The sequence below is a fragment of the Arvicola amphibius genome, chromosome 5 (assembly GCF_903992535.2).
Source record: "Arvicola amphibius chromosome 5, mArvAmp1.2, whole genome shotgun sequence".
Lineage (NCBI taxonomy): Eukaryota > Metazoa > Chordata > Mammalia > Rodentia > Cricetidae > Arvicola > Arvicola amphibius.
The window spans coordinates 69,574,795-69,596,956 of NC_052051.1; the positions used below are offsets into that span (position 1 = coordinate 69,574,795).

The 22,162-nt window shown below is 46.5% G+C and overlaps 1 protein-coding gene across 1 annotated transcript; it reads right to left on the reverse strand.

Moving 5' to 3' along the window:
• Positions 1-2,798: 2,798 nt before the first annotated feature.
• Pax6 (paired box 6) lies at positions 2,799-18,739 on the reverse strand. Its single transcript, XM_042055083.1, is given in 13 exon segments — positions 2,799-2,884; positions 3,526-3,676; positions 6,108-6,223; positions 6,334-6,484; positions 6,678-6,760; positions 7,256-7,414; positions 13,091-13,256; positions 13,910-14,125; positions 14,220-14,261; positions 14,946-14,996; positions 14,998-15,114; positions 15,116-15,165; positions 18,730-18,739. Coding segments are annotated over 13 exon segments (1,398 nt in total).
• Positions 18,740-22,162: the final 3,423 nt, after the last annotated feature.

Here is a 22,162-nt window from a genome sequence, read left to right on the forward strand (position 1 = left end):
CAATAAACATATCCGTCAGTAAATAAACAAATGAAAATGATTACTGGGAGTCAAAAACCAGTTCCCGGGCACCGGAACCACACAGCCTGGGATACAGACAGCTCATCCCTCTAGGGTACATGCGGGCAGAAGGCAAGGCTGCTGCTCTCATCCTGCTGGACCAGAGGCTTCCACAGCTGAGCATCCCTCCTTCAGAACATACCAGGCTGTGCCGCTGCACCCTGGCAATCTTGACCCTCTGAGGACTTGTATACGTACCCAGCTGCACACCTCAGTCCTCACATCACTCCCAGATCTGACACCCCAAATTCCGTGTGCCATTCTCTGTCATCTGTGTGCTCTCCCCAAGCAGGGCCGGGGGCCAGCACAGACTGCCTGACCCCAGCCCAAACACAGCCAGTTAGAAACTGCTCTTCTTTTCTGAGGAAGAAGTAAGCCAGCCAGGAGTGGCTGCAACACAGACAGCCCTTCTCTGACAGTTCCTTCAACACATATCCCTGGGGGAATGGAGGCTGCAAAATGTCAGGAGGCAGAAATGTCTGCAAGGGCGATTGTACCAGTGGTATGTGTGTGCCAGCAGGCGGTGCAGCCTGACACGGACAGTGATTACAAGCGCACACACAAAAACAGCAGTCCAGTTAGGATGGCATCTCTAAACATAAAGCAGTTCTGCTAGAAGGAAATGAATAGATCTAAGTCATTTGCTCATAGGTGATAGCTTATCTACTAAATGGGAGATGTCCAAATCCTCAAATCATGTATTTCTTATCATTTGTCTTTGGGGCTTAAAAAAATAGATATATATCAGAGTTTGAGTCCATGGAAGTGTGTACCCCGACATTTCTCCATATATGAATATTTTAATCCAGACAGTCAGGAGCCCCCCCACACATGTTTTTCACTGCACTTCACTGAAGAAAATATGTCTACTTTGACTTAGGTGTTGCCCAGAGCAGAGAGAAAATAACAGGCAGGCAGGCCTTTTTCTACCCAACAAAGGCTTATTTCTTCCTTCCATCCACTGCTTGGGCTCAGGCACTCCTGCCCTGCGTGCCGCCACTTTAAACATGATCAGATCTGTGCTTTTCTGCAAATAACAACTGACCAACAATGGGCCCTGCTTCGTAGACTTGGGGATGTTTGGCTTCAGCTGCCAATGACTGAAGGCCTTTAACTCCCCCCCGGCCAGTCACAGTCGGCTTTGTTGTTGTCTGTTGATGTGTCTGCGCTCATTACTCCTTGACACGCAACATTCCTCCTCCACCCTCCACCCAGCCACAGCGGCACAGAAAGCAGGACTCGAATGGGAACAGCTGTAGGGGTTCAATGGGAAATGGTGCCTCTTGTGCAAAGAGGAGGGAGACAGGACAGGGAGAGGTGATATCTGAGAGGGGCAGCAGCTTTCCGAGAGTCCTGTTTCAGAACTCAACCTTTGAATATACTTCAGTGAAATTATTGTGGAGATTGGCTGCCCAGTTTGAAAATGCCAGCCTCAGTTCAAAACACGATGCCTAGGGAATCGTGTGTTGCATTTTTTAAAAAATATTTCTACACTTTGAGCTCTTAAATTAAATAAATGGATAAGTAAATTGTAAGGACCGCCATTTTCTGTACAAGTTGTAGGATGCAGATACACACAGCTGTGAGTGTTTTTTTTTTTTCCCTGATACATAATCAACTTCTGGTGTCTATAAAAATTATTTCCTTGAGGACCATCAGGTTGTAAAATGGAGAGTATAGGAACCTAACCATTGATTGAGGATGTTAACCTAATGTGGAAACAAAATTTGTAACACCACACTATAAGGTTAAAAAGAAAATAGTGTAATAAAGAAAATACAAAGCCTTTGGCATGGTTTTTACAATCAACAATGGTTAATTTTGATATGTATTTGTGAACAACTTCAAAACACTTAGGTTTAAAACTCTTGCAAGCACTTTTAATTGATTAGGAATGAATTCTAGATGCACAAAATGATTGGACTGTGAACAGTAATACAGCTATATCTAAGAACAATTAACTTTTTGCTGGCCAAGAAAGAAACAAATGATTGCATGAAAATGTGTATAAAACATCTATAGAGTATTCTTGTCAAATATAAATGAAATTAACTTTATTATAGAAATCATTCTGAGGATTTCTAGGGAAGACAAATACTTACATTTTGACATTAAACAAATTGGATTATATCGAAGACACACTCTACCTTTTAGCTATCAACTTCTCCTTGAATTATATCTTACCCCTTTTTGCACATAAACTTCATCTGTTAACAACCTTTGGAAAACCAACGGATATTTCTTACATATATCTAGTATGTGTTGTTCCAGGTTTAATTATATGCAAAGGAATGATATAAACTTGGAACATCAGTCCATAAACTATGAACAGATGGGTAGAAGTATTCGATATATCTTGATAAAACTCTTAAATCCATGGCAAATCTTGTCAATCATGGTTTCCTTTAAACAACCACGTGAGCCAACACAGATCCAAGATCCACCAGCCTGTGTTGTTCTTTTCTTCGTTATAACATACAAATGCCCATTTACAAATAATACACCAAAATTAATAAAAGTTTGGATACCAAAATGAAGATTTGTTCCAACTGATACCGCGCCTTCTGTATGCAAAGGTCCTTGTTTCTAGTCCATTCCCAGGCTCCAATACAGGACACAGTTGCAAAGTGAAGTGCTTCTAACAGCCATTTCTCTTTCCTTCCTGAACACCCAACTATTGTGTCCACATAGTCAATGACTGAGTGAACACAGTTTCCTCTCTCGATCACGCTCTCTCTTTACTGTAATCGGGGCCAATACTGAGACATGTCAGGTTCACTTCCGGGAACTTGGACAGGAACTGACACTCCAGGGGAAATGAGTCCTATAAGTGAATAAAGAAAAAAAAATAGCCACAAAGGTAGACTCTAAAAATGGCATGCAGCATGAACACACAGACTTTCTAAAACCCTTGACACTTCATAATACTCCTTTTTCACTTTACATTAAAATAAAAAGCTTTCAATCATTAGAAAAGGAGACCTTTAGAAACTAGAGACTATGTTCCCACATACCTCATGAAACCCAAGTCAACCTCCCCCACATTTAGAAGTTTCTCATGGAAACTTCTGGAAGACTTATGTGGTACCTCTCCAGCTGGCATCAAGAAGCTAGAAGATGTATAAGTCTTCCAAAAATACCCACATCTCAAGCTCAGTGGACCCTCTCAACTGTCCAGCTCAGGCCAAGATGTCTTCTGAAAATTTGATCTCAGGCCTGTCTTCATACATGATCACATTCACTACCATAAATGACGTCTCTTTTCTCTATATGGTGTCAACTCACTAACTTAACTGAATTTCCCTTTTCAGTCAGTTTTCTCTAAAGGCAAGAGCAATAAAATGTTGACCACGCCCCTTAATGCAAGGCCAGAGGTTTCTTCTCAAGTCACCTGTAGAACAGTTGAGGTGATCAATTGGCCAAAGAGACCCAGTAGACCCCTCTGCGCAACTACAGGGAGCTCACCTGTTGAAGTGGTCCCCGAGGTGCCCATGGGCTGACTGTTCATGTGTGTTTGCATGTGCGGAGGGGTGTAGGTGTCATAACTCCGCCCATTTACCGAAGGGCTGGTGGGTAGCATGCAGGAGTATGAAGAGGTCTGGCTGGGGACTGGGGGCTGCCGAGAGAAAGAGAAACCTATGATTACCGGAACCACATCACACAGCCCCATCCTGGGGTTCCTGCTCCCCAGAGCCTCTGCCAGCAAGCCTGGTCATTACTGATGCCTCCTTGGAATGTACTAGAATTCCATATAATGAGTCTAAGCTTGACCCTTCATCATCAGCCACCACCAGAGCAAAGCCACCTGTGTGAAAAATGTCTAGAACCATACATTCAAACACACAGTCAGTCAGTGCTGGCAGTCTGCACTCTTTTACCTCGCAGGGGTTCCTAGCACAAACCTAGAGCTGTCTGAGAATGCTAAGATCCCCAAGTTCCCTAGTTCAACTTCAGGGAAGAGAGCAAAAGAAGGAATCAGGGAACTTTGGGAACCTTCCAGTGCTGGACTTGGAGGAGTAGCGTTTTGTTTTGTTTTTGTTTTTTTTTAATATGCAACCATAATGGAGTGAGGTTAAAGAGGTCAGAAATGTCAGCGAGTGGATGTAACTTAAACATGACCTGAGAATTAACTGACTTCTTAACTAACCCCAAAGTCCTGTTTGAGTCACATCCATAAGATGTGCTGCTTGCTGTCCTCTAAGCATTCAAAATGGAAATGTTGAGGAGACAACCTTCTCTGGTAACAAAATAAGAAATAAAGAAATATGCAGAGCCAGGATAATCCCCCCTTGGGAGTCGTCATAGGTTATTTGAGGTCAGAAAACTGATCAGGTGAATGGGAAGCCCAGTGTCAGCAATAGCTGCTCTATTCTGCACATGCTTGACACCCCCAAATCCTCACTCACAAAGACTGACACCCGCTGAAGAAGGCCCAGAGGAACATGCCCATTCTTTGCAAGACATAGAGGATTTTGGTCAACAGGATGAAGCCACTGACAGAGAGACCACCCCTCCCCATTCCAAAACTTAAAGAGGAGTTTTCTCTGAACTGTAAAACCACAGATCCTTTTTATTTTCCTTGTTCGATGAGGCCATTTACTTTTGTTTTTGTACAATCTGTATAATTTTTGAAAGTCAATGTTTGAAATCAATCAACCCAACATATTTCTTTATATGTAGAAGCAAGCTTAATGCAATCCAGCATCTATCTAATTATTCCATTTTGTTTTTGCATTTGCACACTACGTCACACTCACAGACACCTAGATGTTGCTATAAGACATAACACCACACAACACACTCAGTGGCCTCATTAAAGTCAGATGCTCACGTCAAGTTTTAAAAGGCAAGCAGGCACAAAGGGCCCTGCCAGGATTTCAGCTTGCATTTGTTTCTACTTCCTGCAATCACTTCCTCTAGGCAACCTGACTTCTGGAAAATTCCAGGTTACAGCAATACTAACTAATGGACTGTGGGTCCCTTCATGTACATCAGTTGTGCCATGGCCAATAAAAACCAAACAAAATAGAAGACAAGCATGTGAATAAATACTCTAGAGTTTTGTATCTAGCTGTTCCAATATTTGTCTGAAGACTGGGAGACTTCTATTTTGCTCTTATTTGAATTCCAAATCTGGCAGAAGATGTTCAATGGATTATAAACAATCTGTGTAACCCCAGAACTGTTTCCAGCGTTGACTCCTGCCACCAAGCTCATACAATCAGGCATCTCTGTCTAATGGTTACACAATCAGGAGACACAGAAGTCCCATCAGAATCCCCCCAGTAAGAATCCACCCAAAGGTCTACTATGCCCCAGGAACCCTGTACATCTACCATTAGAAAGTGCCAGCTGAATCCAGGACCTGCCCCTAAGAGCACAGGCCAGGGTACCAAACTGAGAATACCACCAGCTTTCTAGGCAGCAAAGATTACCACCCACCTACCACCACATCGTCTACAGCTGATACACATTACATTTCAAGCAAACGCTTTCTATTACATGTTTACTTTTAAATAAAGAGCTAGTTTTCCTATTTTAGTAAATGTATTTCACTGTGTAAAGAGGAATCTCACTTCTCAGCCCCCTTTTTTTCCTCCTCACTAGTTTCTCACATGGACCAAAAATAATCATCAAAATACTTCTGCTGATTCTGTGTTTATTAATATGAACACACTAATATAAACATAAAGTTTTTACATAGTAACATCTTGGTCGCCTATATTATGCCATCATTATTTCCGCTTTATGGCACAAGCTTCATTGGTACCCGAAACAGACTCCCACTGCCACCCAGAATTACCCAGCTAACATGATGATAAAAGGCACATTAACTTGACTGAACAGATCGAGTGTTTGTTTTTCGAGGGCACGAATCAATCAGTCAATCAATCATCTCAAAGAGATTGGATTGACTGTCTCAGAGTTGACTGGTCAAGCCAATCACTGTCACAAGAAGGACTCCCAAGGGGGTAAATGCAGCGCATGGGGTCTGCAAGCCCTAACCCATTCCTGGTCCTGTGCAGCAGGTGGCCAGCCTCTCTTACTTGCATAGGCAGGTTGTTTGCCATAGTGAAGCTGGGCATGGGTGGCAGAGCGCTGTACGTGTTGGTGAGGGCGGTGTCCGTTCGGCCCAACATGGAGCCTGATGTGAAGGAGGAAACTGCAGAGAAGAGAGAGCGAGAAAAGAGAGAGAGGGAATGTCATTTCAGGATGAGCGCCCAGGGTAAACGAACTTAAGAAGGTTTCTGGGCAGTGGGCACTTCGAGTTACCAGGCGTGGTGGGCTGTGGAATCGGCTGGTAGACACTGGTACTGAAACTGCTGCTGATGGGGATGTGGCTGGGGGTATTGCTGGCCTGTCTTCTCTGGTTCCTCAGTTTCTCCTCTCTTCTCCATTTGGCCCTTCGATTAGAAAACCATACCTGGAAATGCGGGGAACAGGTTAGCCCTGTGCTCCCTACCATCTCCGTCACAAACAAAAACCCCTCCATTTCCACCGTGCCTTAGAAGTGGGTCTTTGCAAAGTGACTCTGTTACTGGTTATAGAAATGACTGGTGTACAGGCAAGGCAAAGAATAAGACTCAATGCATAAAAGCCACATAGTCCCTAGGTACCTGTATTCTTGCTTCAGGTAGATCTATTTTGGCTGCTAGTCTTTCCCGGGCAAACACGTCTGGATAATGGGTCCTCTCAAACTCTGGAAGAGTAAGTCGGTTTTATATGTTATTCCAGAACTACACAAAAACATTTGAACCCTGGATCAAACTGGCTTTTGCCACCCCACTGCCATCTCCTCCAACCTATTTCCTTTCAAATAACTCTACAATGTGTTGACTGGACTTGCAAGAACTTTCCCGCCAGAACTAAGTGTTTTCTTTTGGAATGACATTCAGTGAGTGTTACCATCTGCACCCTGGAACAGCGAGAACATCATTTTCTTTATATGTCAGAATTTGAATCTTTCAACTTACTGGTATGTGAAAAGAAAGAAAACACATGTGGATACACACACACACACACACACACACACACACACACACCCAAAAAAAAAGATGTGCAGAGGAGAGGGAGAGACAGAAGGGGGGGTTCAGTCTTTTATGCAGAGGACCCCTGCTAAATTTAGCCCTTTGTGCTGTTTGGTGTGGCATTTCCTTTGACTTAAGACTTCTCTGCTTTGAAACATCCCCATCACCTTTCTCCAGAGCCTCAATCTGCTCCTGGGTGAACGATGTTCTGTTTCTCTGCAGCTTCCGCTTCAGCTGCAGTCGTATTTGAGCCTCGTCCGAGTCTTCCCCATTTGAGCTGATGGAGTTGGTGTTCTCTCCCCCTCCTTCCTGTTGCTGGCAGCCATCTGCAACAAAAAGAGCAGGACAATAAGAGAAAGTGGAATGACATTGGGGGGGGGCAGCTCTGAATGGGACTTGCGATAGTTATAAAGTCCAAGGACTGGGCAGTCTGAGTCCCCACAAAGCCTCGCTAAGGTGATCGGGGGTTAGCCTTCCGGGAAGGACGCTGTCACCTGAGTCCTTTTCCTTTATGTTTTCATCTAGAGGAGACCTGACAGTCCTCTCACAGAGCGGCATTTCTTGGAATGACAAAGCAATCCAAAAAGTTTCCAGGCAAAAGGATCTTTCACTACTGACTCCCCACAGGCCGCAGCCAGTTCCAGCCCTGCAGAAAGTATTTACCTACGGCTGTGTTGGGGAAATAGAGTGATGTGCAAGGTTTCAGCTGATCTATAATCAGTAATTCCTATCTAATCAATTAGATGTTGATAGGTTTGTAGAAAATGCTATTAAGAAACCAAACCAAGCTTGTAATCTTTAAAAAAAATATTTATCTAGTTTTTATTTGAATTCTGCACAGTCAATTTCATTTTAAAGGTTGTGAATTTAGAAGTGCTTGCATTGTTCTGCAGTTTTATTCAACCATTGTGTGAGTGTGTTTCGCCTTGACACCTATTACGAGCACAGCTGTAATTATATCATCACCAAGAACAGGCTATAATTGCTGAAAATGGAATTTTATATTTAGATAAAAGGACTGTCCATTCTTTGTAATGTGTTGCACCAGAGAAAAGTAAGATTTCTTTTAAATTTTTAACGTGTAATTTTAAAAAAGAAATCGTGGAGAGTTCACTAACTAGCTAAATATGCTATGGCGCAGCTGAATCCTGGGCCTATCATTTAAGTGGTACATTTTTAATTAGGGCATTTCCACCACTTTTAATGTAATTTCTATCATTAAACAGGGAAAGTTTCATTGTTTTCCTTTGCGCTTGGTGGAGAGATATGCACTTGGGCTAGCTGGCTCTGCCGAGCACCTTGCCTGCAAGGAGACAGCCTGTGGAAAGGAAAGGATTCCGGCCCTGGCTGGGCTTCCCAGGGCACTGAAGACTGAGTCTTGGGTCCTGAGGTCTGTGGTCCCTACGGGATACCAACAGGGACTGTCCCCCTCCCGATCCTAGAAACTTGGCCAGTTTGGAGGGGGGAGGGGCCGCCAGACCTCTGTGGGAATCGACTTGGCCAGGAATATCATTTATAACCAGGAGACAATAGGCAGCGCCTTCAAAGAGTTCAGAGAATTGTGACAGGATCTAGTGGGATCTTTTCAGGAACTTTGAAATGTTTTAAAACCCCAACTTTCTCCCCCATTTAAACAGGCGGATTCATCGGCACTGGCCACCATATGGGCCCTTGGAGATCTATTGAGATGACCACCAACACTTGAATAGCGAGGGGCTGCTTTTCAGCACCACACAATGCCCTGCGAGTAAGGGAAACTATTAAACTCCTGGGGCAGGAGCGTTGGCAAACTTTCGTGGGCAGAATTTTGAGGCCACAATGAGCACGGACAACAAAAGGATTCTCTTGAGGCGTGCAGCGGGCCACATTGTGTTACAAGCCGCCCAGTCAACAGACTTTTCAGCGAAGTGTGTTAACCCCTCTGCACTGCTGTCATTAATCACTGTCCGGAGAGCGGGCGCCTCGGTGCTATTTAGGGCGCTGGGCTGGGCGGAGGGGGTGGTGATGGTGGTGGATGGGGGGCCAAGGCAGGGGGTGGAGGGAGGTGGAGAAGGTGGACGGGGACCAGAGTTGGAGCTAAGGGGAGGCGGAAGAAGAGAGGCTAAAGAGAGTAGGGAGGGAAGGGGAAGAATGGCTTGGGGGAAGGGCGGGGTGGGGGTGTTCCAAAGAGATGTTGGCCAAAAGGTATAAGAAGGGACAGCGGGGAAAATGTGGAGAGAAAAAAAGAGACTGGAGGGTCGACTGAGGTGGGAGAAAACGAGGAAAAAGAGAAGGAGGGAGCGTGTATTGGTAAACAAGCCGCAGGCGTCCTGCCCTACATCAGATGAGTGGGGGAGGGGAGGGTCGCTGCTGGAGGAGACACGCCAAACTCACGTGTAGGGGCACACAAGTGGCTGTGCTAATTTGCTGCCCCAGGTCTCTGGAGGACTTTTTAAAGTGTTTTTTCGGGGGGGGGGCGGGATGAAGATGGCCTGTCCCTTTTATTGTCTGATTCAGTGGAGGATTTTTTTTTTTTTTTAAGCCCTTTGAGTCTACTAGAAAAGTCCATCGGTTACTGCTTTTGGAAAACACAAACACAATCCAGCCTGGTCACTCATGCCTCCACCCAAAAGAAAATCCCTGGACCCACCCATGTCCCTTCTCTAGCAATTAAACAAAGCTGGGGGTCTCCCTCAGAAGATGCCTGCAGATAGCATTCATCTGCTTCTTTGACGTCATCCTAATTCTAAACTGTAGGGATTATATTCATTGCTCTCCGAGTTCAGGCACCACAAGCATGCACTAGAGATATAAGCCTAGGGCCTTCACTGACTTGGGGATTGATATTTAGGAAGAAAATTAAGCATATAGGAACAGGAAAACTGCATTTAAATTTTTTCCTTTTCATATATATAATATATATGAAATATATATTTTATATTTTATATATTTAGTTTAAGTGGAATCAGAGTCAATAAGGAGAAAATGCTGCAGCCACCACCACCACCACCACGTCTTAACCAAGCCAGAGAACAGCACTGAAAATACGTTCATTACTCAAAAATAACAGCTGTTTGCAGCCAGGTGGCTGAGTGGTCGGCCACTTAGACAGAGCTGAGGTTTTTGTTTTGGGGTTTTTGTTTTGTTTTGTCTTTCTTTTTCTTTAGTGGCTTTACCTTCCACCCTTAAATCTTTTAAGAAACTAAAAATAGAAGTTAGAGCTTTCTAATTCCCTACAAGATAAACCTAAGTGGCAGACAATTAAGATATCTTCTTTAAAAAGGCGTCCCCCCTCCTAGCGGCGCAAAGAAGGGACCTTCAATGGGAGCCGCACACCTCCCTGCCTAATCCGAGCGAGAGTGAAAGCACCTCCTATTATCCCAGCCCCAAGACCATCTGACGCAGGGGATAGGATTTGGTTCCTGGAAGAAGGAGAAGGGAGAGAGGGAGAGGGGGAAACAGAAAGAAAGAAGAAGAAAAAAGACGCTGGGAAGTAAAATCATTCCTTAGTTTCTTAGGGTCTTAATCAGTGAGGCGGAAAACAAGCAAGAAAAGATAGCAACGCGGTTGCGGGACCTTTTCAGCTCTGGAGCCCGAATCAAAACATTGAAGCATCTGTTGAAAGGAGGCTGACTAAATCCTATAGAGGGGCCTGGGTATTATGGGGGTTGGGGAGAGGGGAGGAGATGGGGAAAAGTGTCTTCGTGATCCCTAAAACCACCAAATCGCTGGAGAATTGGGGCTGGATAGAGTCATCTTGTTATTGTCAGCCCTCGTCCTCAGGATTTTATTCGCCGCCGCGTGGCGTAGATCAGATGGAAACCATATTTGTCTCCCTCAGAGACCTAACCTCTCCTTATGCTTCTGGAAATGGACTCTTTAAAACCCAAGATCAGCGTCTCCGGCCGAGAAAGAGGGCCGGAAAGGGAGGGAGATGCTCTTAACACCAAAAGGCCAGAGGAATCCCCAGGAACTTAAGCCTCGCAAACCGACACTCACCAACCGAACCCGAGGTCCCCACGCCCAAGATTCTAAGCTCCTTTGGAGCCACGCTTCCTCCCCACGCTGGAGGCGGGGCGGAGAGCCTTGGGGGAGAGGAGCACTTAGATGGGGGTAGACAGGGTGGATGGGTAGGACGCTTAGGAAGTGTACCACCCAGCATTCTCTAGTAACTAGCTGCATTAAGTTAAAAGTCCCTGAACTAGCGCCACCTCTCGCCCCCAGTGGTCACCACCAGGCCCTTACGGTTTTGTCTGTAGCTCTGCTGCACCCAGAAATGAAAAAAACTGCCCTAAACAGGTCGCGCTACACCTCCATAGGAAGCTACTGCCTGCCTGGACTTCAGTCTCAGAAACAGAAGGGGATGTCCATTCCCTGATCCCCAAGCAAACGTGAGCCCTAAACACCAGGGAGATCCAGGGGTGGAGGCTTCTGGCCTCAGCCCCCCTAGGTCTGAACTTCTGGGCCTATTGCCTACAACCGAGACACCTACGATCTAGTGGGCGGGGAAGGGGTCAGCGGGACTCCGGAGTGCTGGGGGTGGAGAGAGAAAGGTCATCAGATGGAGTTCCAGCTTCGCTGGGGTGTGTTCTGTGGGTGCGAGTGAGTGCGGGAGTCCTACAGCTTCAAACGTCAGGCTGTGCGGGGTCGGCTACATCTTTCCCTAGCTGGTCTTACTGGAAACAGGAGAGAGAGGTCTGAACCTGTGAGTTTGCTGAGCTCCAAGTCTCAAGGCTGCAGGTTCGAGGTCACGTGAGCAGGGTCACCCAGGGGAGTCGGGGCCTGCGCATCAGGAAGCCCCGCACTGGCCTGGAGCGGCAGCGCTGGGAAACCTGAAAGGAGCGTTTTTCTCCCTATCGTCCCAGTGTCCGTCCTATATTGTTTTCTGCTCTTAAAACTGACATGTCTAATTGGCAATTGGTGCCGAATCGTGTCCAGAGGTCTCTTGTGGAACATTTCTACAGCTGTCTCCTTCAACTAGACGCTTATTCATGTCGCCTTAATGAGAAACAAAACGTTCTCTAATGAGCAATTACAGAGCGACAGGATTGTTCCCATAACAAATTCTTGCAAGTGACAGAAGCATCCTTTGTACCAGATATTTCGCATACTGTTACCGATTTTCCCTTCTCTAACCCGGCACTGTGGAGGCGCCCTGAACGCGGGGCTGGTCCAAGAGCACACCGAGTCGCAGCAGCCTTGCGTCGCCCCCGGCCCTGAGCCCCCAGGCTCTGTGGTACTCCCGGGAGTGAGACGCCACGTCCCATTATCCCGCATATTATCTCCTTGTCACAAGGACAACAAATACCGATTAATCTTCGGAGTAAACTGTTTCCTGTTCTTGACCAAGTTACCTCGGTGTGAGTGGGAAGGGGAGAGAGCTAACTCGCCAACTCCTCTTTCTACAGCCTTCTCACGCAACCTGGGACTGGACGATATAGTTCTCAACTATCCCCCCAGGCTCAGAACCTCTTATTGAACCCTCAGCCCGGTACTCAGTTTCCCCACTCCACTTCTAACCAGTTGCTACCCATAAAGAATAAGAATGGGAACCAACGGGCAGAGAGGGGGTAAGTGGGTTAAAATGTTGAAATTGTTAAACTTGGGAGAGGGGACCAGCACTTCCAGTGGCGATCTTCAAATCGACCATGCATGTAGGGGGTTCAGCCTCTCCTACCGCCTTAATCAAAGTCTTATAATTTGTCAATTACTTCAAAAGCAAATAATGCCAGTGTGCTAGCTTGTCATACTTGTACAGCAAGTGGGCTCTACTGAATTTTAATGTCAACTTTGAAAGGGCACCAAGAGGCTCGACCTTACACATGCTCAACCTCCCAGCCACTTCATACCGCTGTTGACATACATAGCCCTCACAGTCAACAAGAGTCAACAGGATGGTTTCACAAACACCAGTTACACAAAGTGTGAGTTGGAGTACCCAGGCCTTCCAGGGCAGTGCCCTCCTAAGGAATGGGAGCCCAGAAGAGGAAAGAGTTACAGGAGGATGGCTGCTTGAGTTTTACCTTGTGTAGGTTGCCCTGGTACTGAAGTCCCGGGATACCAACCAGGGCGGGTGCCCCAGCTTCCGGTCTGCCCGTTCAACATCCTTAGTTTATCATACATGCCGTCTGCGCCCATCTGTTGCTTTTCGCTAGCCAGGTTGCGAAGGACTCTGTTTATTGATGACACCTGCAAATCCAACCAAATGGTAGTGTCTCCGAAAGACACCTTCACCCTGCCTTCGTTCCCCAGCTCAGCTCTCCCAGGTTTTAAAGAATGACCCACCCACCACACATGCAAAAGCTCTCAGCCACGCCAGATTTTTAGCTACTCTGTGGAAAGAATGGCAGCTGTCACTTTGTTCCTGGAAATGAAGCTGGGTAAAGAGGAAGGAGCAGTCCTTCACCTCCGTAGATAGTACTAATAACCTAACTCACTGGGTTGCTTGGCTGTCAAAGACTTCCCCTCCCCAGTAAAAGATTTCTACTTAATTTACAGGTTTATTTTATTGTAGAGCAGAAATGGATGTGTTTTGCCTGAAAGACGCTCCAGGCAGGTGCTGGGGGTGGGGGTCAGTTCGAAGCTGGTTTTCATTTTCACGTTACTCCGTGACTCATGTCTCTTTCCCCAGTTCCTTTAAACCCTGGTTTTTGGCATTCAAATGAACTCTCCACACCTGACTCCCATTTTCCAGATGGTCAAAAAGTCAAAGCACACCTCTCGCTATTCCCCAGGTACCATGGAGACCCGTGTAATTGAGGGGGGAGAGACAAAAAAGACATGGGGAGGGAAAAGAGTGAGGGGCTTGGGGCAAGGAAGGCAAATAACCACAATGAACTTACACTGGGTATGTTATCGTTGGTACAGACCCCCTCGGATAATAATCTGTCTCGGATTTCCCAAGCGAAGATGGACGGGCACTCCCGTTTATACTGGGCTATTTTGCTCACGACTTCCGGAGTCGCTACTCTTGGTTTACTCCCTCCGATTGCCCTGGGTCTGATGGAGCCAGTCTCGTAATACCTGCCCAGAATTTTACTCACACACCCGTTGGACACCTGCATAGGGGAAGTGGACAGAAAACCACATTATTAATAATTTCAAGACAAAAATAAAATTGTGTAAGTATGCATTAAACAATGACAAGCTTACGTTTTCATTGTCCAGCACTTGGACTTTTGCATCTGCATGGGTCTATAACACAAAAATATACCTTCAATGGTACGAGAACTTACTGTAGAGAGCTTTTTTTCTTAAAATTACATTTGTAGCCCTAAAACTACAAATATAATGATACTTTCAAACACTTTGAATTAATTTTAAAAGCTTTTAAAACTCTGTTCCTAAACACTGTGTGAAGATGCATTAAAACGAAGTCAGGTTGATTTTTTTTTTGTGCAGAGCTTGCTTAAAGTAGTATTATGTTGTAAAGAATAAAGGGAAAAATAATTGAATTTTGTTTTTACCTTTTTTCCCCTTAAATTTTTGCTCAAATGAGCAAATGTGAATTAGAGGAATAAACAGCATTTGCCTTCTCAAATCCATATACATTCTTCATATGTATGAAAAGCACAAACAAATCTCTTAAAATTTGAGGTTAGCTTGGAATGGGGAGAGGGGAATGAGATTATCCCAATTTATATAACTCAGCTCATTACAGTTGATACACTGTTAACATAATGAATGTCTTTAACAAATGCAAAGATATATTTTTAATTCACACATTTTTTTTCTAACGCAGATGAATTATCTTATGTAACTGACTGAGTGAGGTTGAAATAGACAAGGACCATGGTGGAAAGAGAGGAGAAAGCCAGAAGGTAGGGGAGTTGGTTGGGATGGAGTGAGTGAGGGTATGGGTCCATAATTAGCATTTACAGTAGGAAATGAAGAGAGGACTCTTAAAGTGTGGAGGGCTGCGGGGTAGGGGTGGGGGCGGCGAGTAGGACAGCCACGGGAGGATCACCTGCAGAATTCGGGAAATGTCGCACGGCCGGGCCCCGCTGTGAGCTAGCTCTACGATCTTCTGCCTGGTGGAAGTCGGCAAGTGGCCGCCCGTTGACAAAGACACCACCAAGCTGATTCACTCCGCTGTGACCTGAGGAAATGAGGAGGAGAGGAGAGCAAGAAGAGAAGTAGAAGAGAAGAAGGAAGAAGAAGGAAGGAAGGAAGGAAGGAAGGAAGGAAGAAGAAGAAGAAGAAGAAGAAGAAGAAGGAAGGAAGGAAGGAAGGAAGGAAGGAAGAAGAAGAAGAAGAAGAAGAAGAAGAAGAAGAAGAAGAAGAAGAAGAAGAAGAAGAAGAAGCACAATGCAACCTCAGCTCCCTGCCAACCAGTGCGAACCTCAGCAATCAGGTCCTGATTTAAAATTTAAAAAAGAAAGAAAGAAAGAAACACCCAACAACAAGACCACCAGCCATGCAGGGTATTTGAGGCAGCCCAGCTTCAAATCCAGATTGACCCTGCCCATTGGACTATTGTCAGACTGGAACATATCCACCCAGTACCATCACCCCAACAGTTCCCTGAACCCATTGCCCCCTTCATAAGTCTCCAGACCTGCTTGAAACCCACAAGGGGCAAACAATGGTTCTTAAAATCTCCTCCCTAAATGCCACCTCCGAGTGTCATCAGAGAGAACACACTGCAGTTCCTGCACTGTTAGAACAGCTCTGCAAATCCCAAGCCCTGCAAAGGCTGAGCAGCGCATCATAAAACGTTTGCATCGTGATTTAACTCTGGCAGAGGCACACAGTATATAGCAGTGTGTGTGTGTGTGTGTGTGTGTGTGTGTGTGTGTGTAGAATAGAAAAGAACTGGAAAGACAAATTGATAGCTAGTAAACCCCAATCCGTGCCTCCACAAAAGATTAGGATTGGAAGCCCCCATGCACAGTGTGGTATGCCTGCCCCAATTGCTGAGCAAAGCCCGGAGTCTACACACCGGCCACTACTGGCTTTACTTCCACTGCTGAACTCCGCCCTCCCCCTCAGCCAAAGACACAAATATTAACCGAAACCCAAAACAGAAAGAGAAAAAGACCAAGTCCACAGTATCAGCCGTCCCTCCTTCAGCTCCTGTCTCCCAATCTCATCCCATTGTCTAGTCTTAGAGACTAGGGCAGGGAAGGAGCGCCTCCCTGAATTACCCTCTTCGGAAACAACAGGCACACAAATAAAGCCAGTCCCCTCTTTCCACTTCCTCAGCCGCCTCCAACCTGCAGCCCCGTCTCTAGACAGAAGCCCTCTCAGGAGAAGACGGGGTTCCCAGTTCCCAGCTCCTCTCTTCTCTGCTCTCTTCTCTCTTCTCCTGGAGCCTCCTGATAAATTGACTCCAAGAGCCTGTGCTTCTTAGCAATAAATAAGCTCCAAATATAGAAGAGGGGGGAAAATATGATGAGCCTCTCTGACATTTGTCTTTAAAATAAAACTAGCTGCACGTCAAGTTTGAGCTTAATTTCTGGAAATAGGCGGAAGTCGCTCCGGATCATGCATGGAAGGCTAATTGAAAAGATCAGTCGGGGCGCTTGTGGCAGCCCTTGTCACTTTGTGACAGTGCTCCGCTCCGGGAAATTGCATCGTCACGACAAACGGGACCGTGATAAAACGACCCTTTCCGTCCCTATTTGTAGATCACTCAGACGAGAATGAACTGCACTAGTCTCCCCTTCGAGGGGAGCTGCGTTTTCAGGGTAGCCCGAGGCTTGGGGCTGGGGAAGGGGGTGGCTATAACTCACCGAGGGGGGGGCGGGGCCTCAATTCGATGAGAAGTGACAGGCGTTTAGGAAACTGGACTCTGGCCGGCCCGGGCCAGAGCAAGAAGGTACACTGCACATTTGCTGGAGATAGTCGCTCTCCAACAGGACAAGGCCTACTCTGCACTTCCAGTTTCTCTTAAATTTTCTTTATCGTCTACCTTGGCTTTCTAAGTCTCATTTACTATGCAGGTTATGGAGGCCCATCTCTGGGCAAACCTTCTCAGAAAAAGAAAGGCCTTCTTAGAGAAATCAAGAGAAACTTTCCAAGCAGAGTCAGGGTAATTTCCCTGTCTACAGATGACAGAACCTACAAGGCCTCTAATCGTAGTTTTTTTTTTTCTCCTCCTCCTCTATTGCAAAAATAACGTGGCCAGCACCTCCACAGCTGCAACCCGCATGAGCTGGTCCGAGAGACAGTGGGCCAGGGCGCCTCTGCCAGCATCGAAATGGCAGCGAGGAAACATAGCTCTAAATTCCCCTTTAGAGGTTAAGCCTCAATCATTGTGTCCCTTCCCTAGGGACTGCTGGCGTTCTTGCCCAGTGGCGATGATTATGCGCCTAGAATTCGACCGCAAAGCTTCTAATAGGAAAACATATGGTGTCAATTTGGATGCTCCGCGCCTTGCGCACACTCGGGAACCAGCGGCACAAAGCCTACAGGCCAACCCGCGACCCGTGCCCCTGTGGGCCTGCCAGCCAGGTCATCGAGGAGTAGCAAACGCTTGTGGCTGAGCGCCTGGGTCCACCTGAAATCCTAAGACTGGGGAATCTGAGTTTCAGGGTATTCACTTCGCCAAGGCAAGTCCCTCCTGGGCCCAGGCCTTGGGTCTGACAGGTTCTGCACAAATAACACCTATAAAATGCCCCACCTTGGCTCCCTTTCCCGAGTTTAGCTCCCCACCCCCATCCTGTGGCATCAATGGGGCAGCCAGGTATTCCAGAACAGGAATCTGAGCTGGTGGGGACTCTCTGAAACCAGTGCAGTTCCACGACCAACTGACCGCAGATTTCAGGAAGACCTAGGCCTCTCTACGCGGCCAAGCTCTGTAGACTCCCTAATCTTAACCCGCCCCGTCCTAGTTTCACTGGCTGCCAGGCCTGACTTTTAGGCTTAACTCTGTCACATACCAGCGCCACTGGCTAAACAGAAAGGTTGAGGCCCAAAGGGCCTGGCCAAAGGTGAGAAGACAGGCACAAAGGCTGGGGAATCAAAGGTACCAGGAACCTGGATCAACCAGGACCCACAGAACTGCACTTGCCAGGGCAAACTTTTCCCAATTCCTGCCCCATGCAGCCTCCACTCTTCCCAGACTCAGTAACGCCTGCTTTCTACAGGTTGTGCGGTTTACATCCCGGTCTGGATACAGGCTCTGGGTGCTCCACTCCCCTTCCCTTCTAGGGAGTAGCTAGGGTGGGGAGGGAAGAAACTGGCCTGAGATTGACTGGAGGAGGGAAGGCCCCCACCCCTGGGGTCGGAGGAGATGTTCAGTCTTGGCCAAGCCCAAAGGGGCCTCCTCTTCTCAGGAGAAGCCTTCGCCCCGCCCTGCTCAGCCCAGCCCCTCTCTCTGGGGTCAGAGCCCGGGCAGGGGCGGGGAGGGAATATGAGTTACAGGATTTTGGGGGGGTGGGGTGGGGTTTCTCCACTGCAGCATCAAAAACTCGGGCGAGTAGTTTTGAAGGGACCCAGCCTCTTCCCTTCTGAAGCACAGTAGAACAAACGCCTCCCTGCCCTCCCTAGCGGGCTACTTGGCACGAACTCTGTGTGTAGCTGGGATAAATTCTCCCGGCCTCCTCCCTCCCTCCCAGTAGCCTGGACTACCCGGGGCCCAAGACTCTGTGCGCTCCCCTAACCCACCGGTAGGCACGCCTCCAGCCCAAAAGTTCAGCGAAAGACCAGAGACACTCACTGTTCTGCATGCTGGCTCTGGTTGGCGGCCTCCGGGTCCCACGGGGCTCGAATGCGGGGCTCTGTTAGCAAAAAAAAAAAAAAAAAAAAAAAAAAAAAAAAAAAAAAAAAAAAAAAAAAAAGGAGTTAATCCTGGGATTTGCACAGGTAGGCCTGTACTCATACTGAGGAAGACCTGGTGCCTCCTCCTCTGCTTAGAAATTGAGCTACTCGATCAGAGAGTCCACCTAGCCCTGCCCTTCTATGCATACAAAATTTACTTCGTGAGCTGCAAGTAAAATAATCTAGCATTCACAATCAGTTTTCCCAAATATTTTAGAACTTAGTCTTTGTTAATCAGAAGAAACGATGACCGGTTTTTTTTTTTTCCCACCTGAACTAATGGTTGTTAATGGTTGGTTGGTTGGTTGTTTTTTTTTTTTTTTTTTAAATCACCACCACCAACAACAACAAAACCACAAAACTTTCAGGGTTTGAAGCCACAAACAGCATCATCGAACTTGCCTGAAAACTGGTATGTATGTCCACTCTTAGAATAGAAGATCTCACACATCTGCTTGCCCTTAGTTAAAGTCTTCTGCCTAAGACAAAACAGAGGGAAAGTAAGGTATGTCAAATTGGCCCCAAGACATGGGTTTACTGGTTGTCTCAGGCCCACTCGCCACCCAAAATGAATCCAAGGCTAGCTCGTCCTGTCTGGAAACACTAAGACATCACACTAGCAGCCAGTGGCCTTTCCCACAGAAGTCCACATCCTTCGGAAAACGCTGTTTTGGCTAGGCTTGCTGAAAGTGGAGAATCCAGAGTTGTGGTCTCGCTTTGCAAAACTAACAAACATCAAGGAAAGGGAAAGGGTTAAACCAAAAGAACAGAGTCGGGGAGAAACAGAGCTGGGAAGGAAGGCAACCAACCCCTGAAGTGTGGAGGTGAGGAGGGTCTAACGTCCTGGTGGTGCCTGAGGGAGGGTTCAGGTTAGAGAAGTCTGGGTGATTGAGCCTCAGACCAAACTCACTCCCTTCCTAAGGAATTTCAGCACCTCAATTGTCCCAAGACCTCTAGAACTAAGTTCTTTGGTTACTCTTTTATCCTTCATTCCCTTGCCCTCCCCCTCCCTAAGTCTTTCCAGTCAGACCCCCACAACTGAGTCTCTCAGCTCTTTCGGGACATAGCAAGTGGTAAGCCCAACTTTTTACCCTAAACCTCATTTATTGCAATTAACTTTGCTTTTGGTGTTTAGATCTTCCTCCCTTTTCCAGTACTCTGACACATGCTGTCTACCTCGCCTCGCTGCTTTAAAAAGTACAAACAGGAGGGGGTGAACACGGTCGACAAAGTCTACAGACACCAAACAATGGCTTCTATTCTGCTGCGGCTCTCCCCAAACCCAAAGAGCAAAGCCGAGACTCTCAAGCCAGCAACACCAGGTCCAACCAAAGGACCCAACAACTCTCCAACTCACAAAGAGAAAAGAGGTACTCTCCTCACTGAAGTCCTGACTCAATGCTTCCAGTCCGCCCGCCCTCCCTACCTTCCCTCAAAAAGAGGGTTCTTGGAAGAGCGGTGGAGAAAATAGTAAAGTAATTTCTTGTTATAAATATCTGAAGGTAATTGTGTTGCTGGTGTGAGTTGTTAGGGGCTGTAAAAAGATACAAGGGCGCCGTGGGGAGCTCAATTGGGAAAGGAGAGTTACAATAAAGAACCCATTCAAGAGGTTTGCCCAGGAAAAAAAGGCGGGGGGGGGGGGAGGAAAATAATGAAATAGTCACAGCATCATTTTTGTTTTGTTTTAAGAAATCACTCTTTTTCCTGATTTGGCCTGTGGTGATGATTAATCTTGCCAACCTACAAATAATTCCTAGAAATACATTTTTTTCTCTTCAAGACCTTTTATGACCTAACTTTTAAGTAACTGAGAGGCAGTTTAAATGCATAAATATAAGTTCAGGATGGGAACGTTCTCTCTGATTATACTGGACATAACAGAGGGCTAGATAGATACCCTCAGTGGGGTTGGGTCTCCTAAAACCTCCCCCATCTCTAGGTCAGTTCCCGAATCCAAGATCATAACACAAACAGAAATCCCACCCAGAACAAAATGTACATCTTACCTATATATTGGACTCAAGCTGCACAAGGTAGCAGGTGGATGGGGTGGAGTAGAATTCTACTTAGAACAGTAAAACTCCCTGAGCTCCTCTCTAACGACATTTTACACAGCCTCACGTCCCCATCCTGGCTGGGACCTCCGTGATGCCATTTTAGAAAATTGTCTAGCAGGTCCCTGAAAGAGCTAGCTGATTACTTTTCCAAGCAACTGGGAAGGTGATAGCTTTTCAGGTTCCGGTTTTGCTTGGTTCCCACCCTCCACTCCTCTAAGAAGCTATCTAATTACCTAAGTAATCGTTAACACTCAGTGCAAAAGCACCCTGGGAAGCAGGGCACACCCTGCACCGGAAGCAGTCCTGTTCTAACAGAAGCTAGACCCCTTTGCATTAGCCCAAGGCCCAAGCAAAGGCTAGGGCTTTGTATCTCCTTGGTGGGGCCATAGACCAGCACCAGGAATGAAGGAGTCATCAGAAATCTCCAAGGCCAGAAGATATTGATCACAAATCCATTGGACCTCTACCCTCCCCACTCCCTGACCCCAACACAAGTCAGAGCTTTCACACTATGCTACTGCTTTAATTATTTAAATTTCAAAACCCATCCCCATATTTCTTAGCTGAAGTGTTAGGAGAAACTTGGTTTCCCCCCCTCCTGATTCCCCCCCCCCCCCACCAGAAGTTAACAATTAGGATGACAAAGTTTACTTTCCAGGGCTAAAGGACAACAACTGGTCAATTGCTTCCAAACATATGCAAAGATCACCAGCACCGCTCCCCTAGCCAAAGCTGTTCTTTCTCTTTGCTAAACTTGCTTTGCTAGGCTTTCAAACATTTTAGCTTTTCATTTCATTTTCTGCTCCTGTCTCCTTCTCAGCCCTTCCCAAGTTCGAGTTTACCATCCAAAATGGTTTAGAAGTGTGTGTGTGTGTGTGTGTGTGTGTGTGTGTGTGTGTGTGTGTGTGTGTGTGAGAGAGAGAGAGAGAGAGAGAGAGAGAGAGAGAGAGAGAGAGAGAGAGTTCATTTGTTTTTAAACTTTCCAGAAAGCATCATTAATGAAAGACCAGATTTTTTAGCACTCGGAAAAAGAAAGCATTTCCACTTGAAATTCAACTCCATTTCCCTCAATTACACTTGCTAAAATTCAAGGCTATTATGGCGCAGGGAGACTGAGAAAATCTGCCCCGGGAAAGAGGCAACAACTTTCTGAACTTTGAAAAGCCACTTTTACTCCTGGGGTCTTAGAATCCAAAAGCTCTCGAATTACTCGGACTAATTAGCTGGGAGAGGACGTGAGCCGACGAGAAGGAAAGCCAATGCTTTCATACAGAT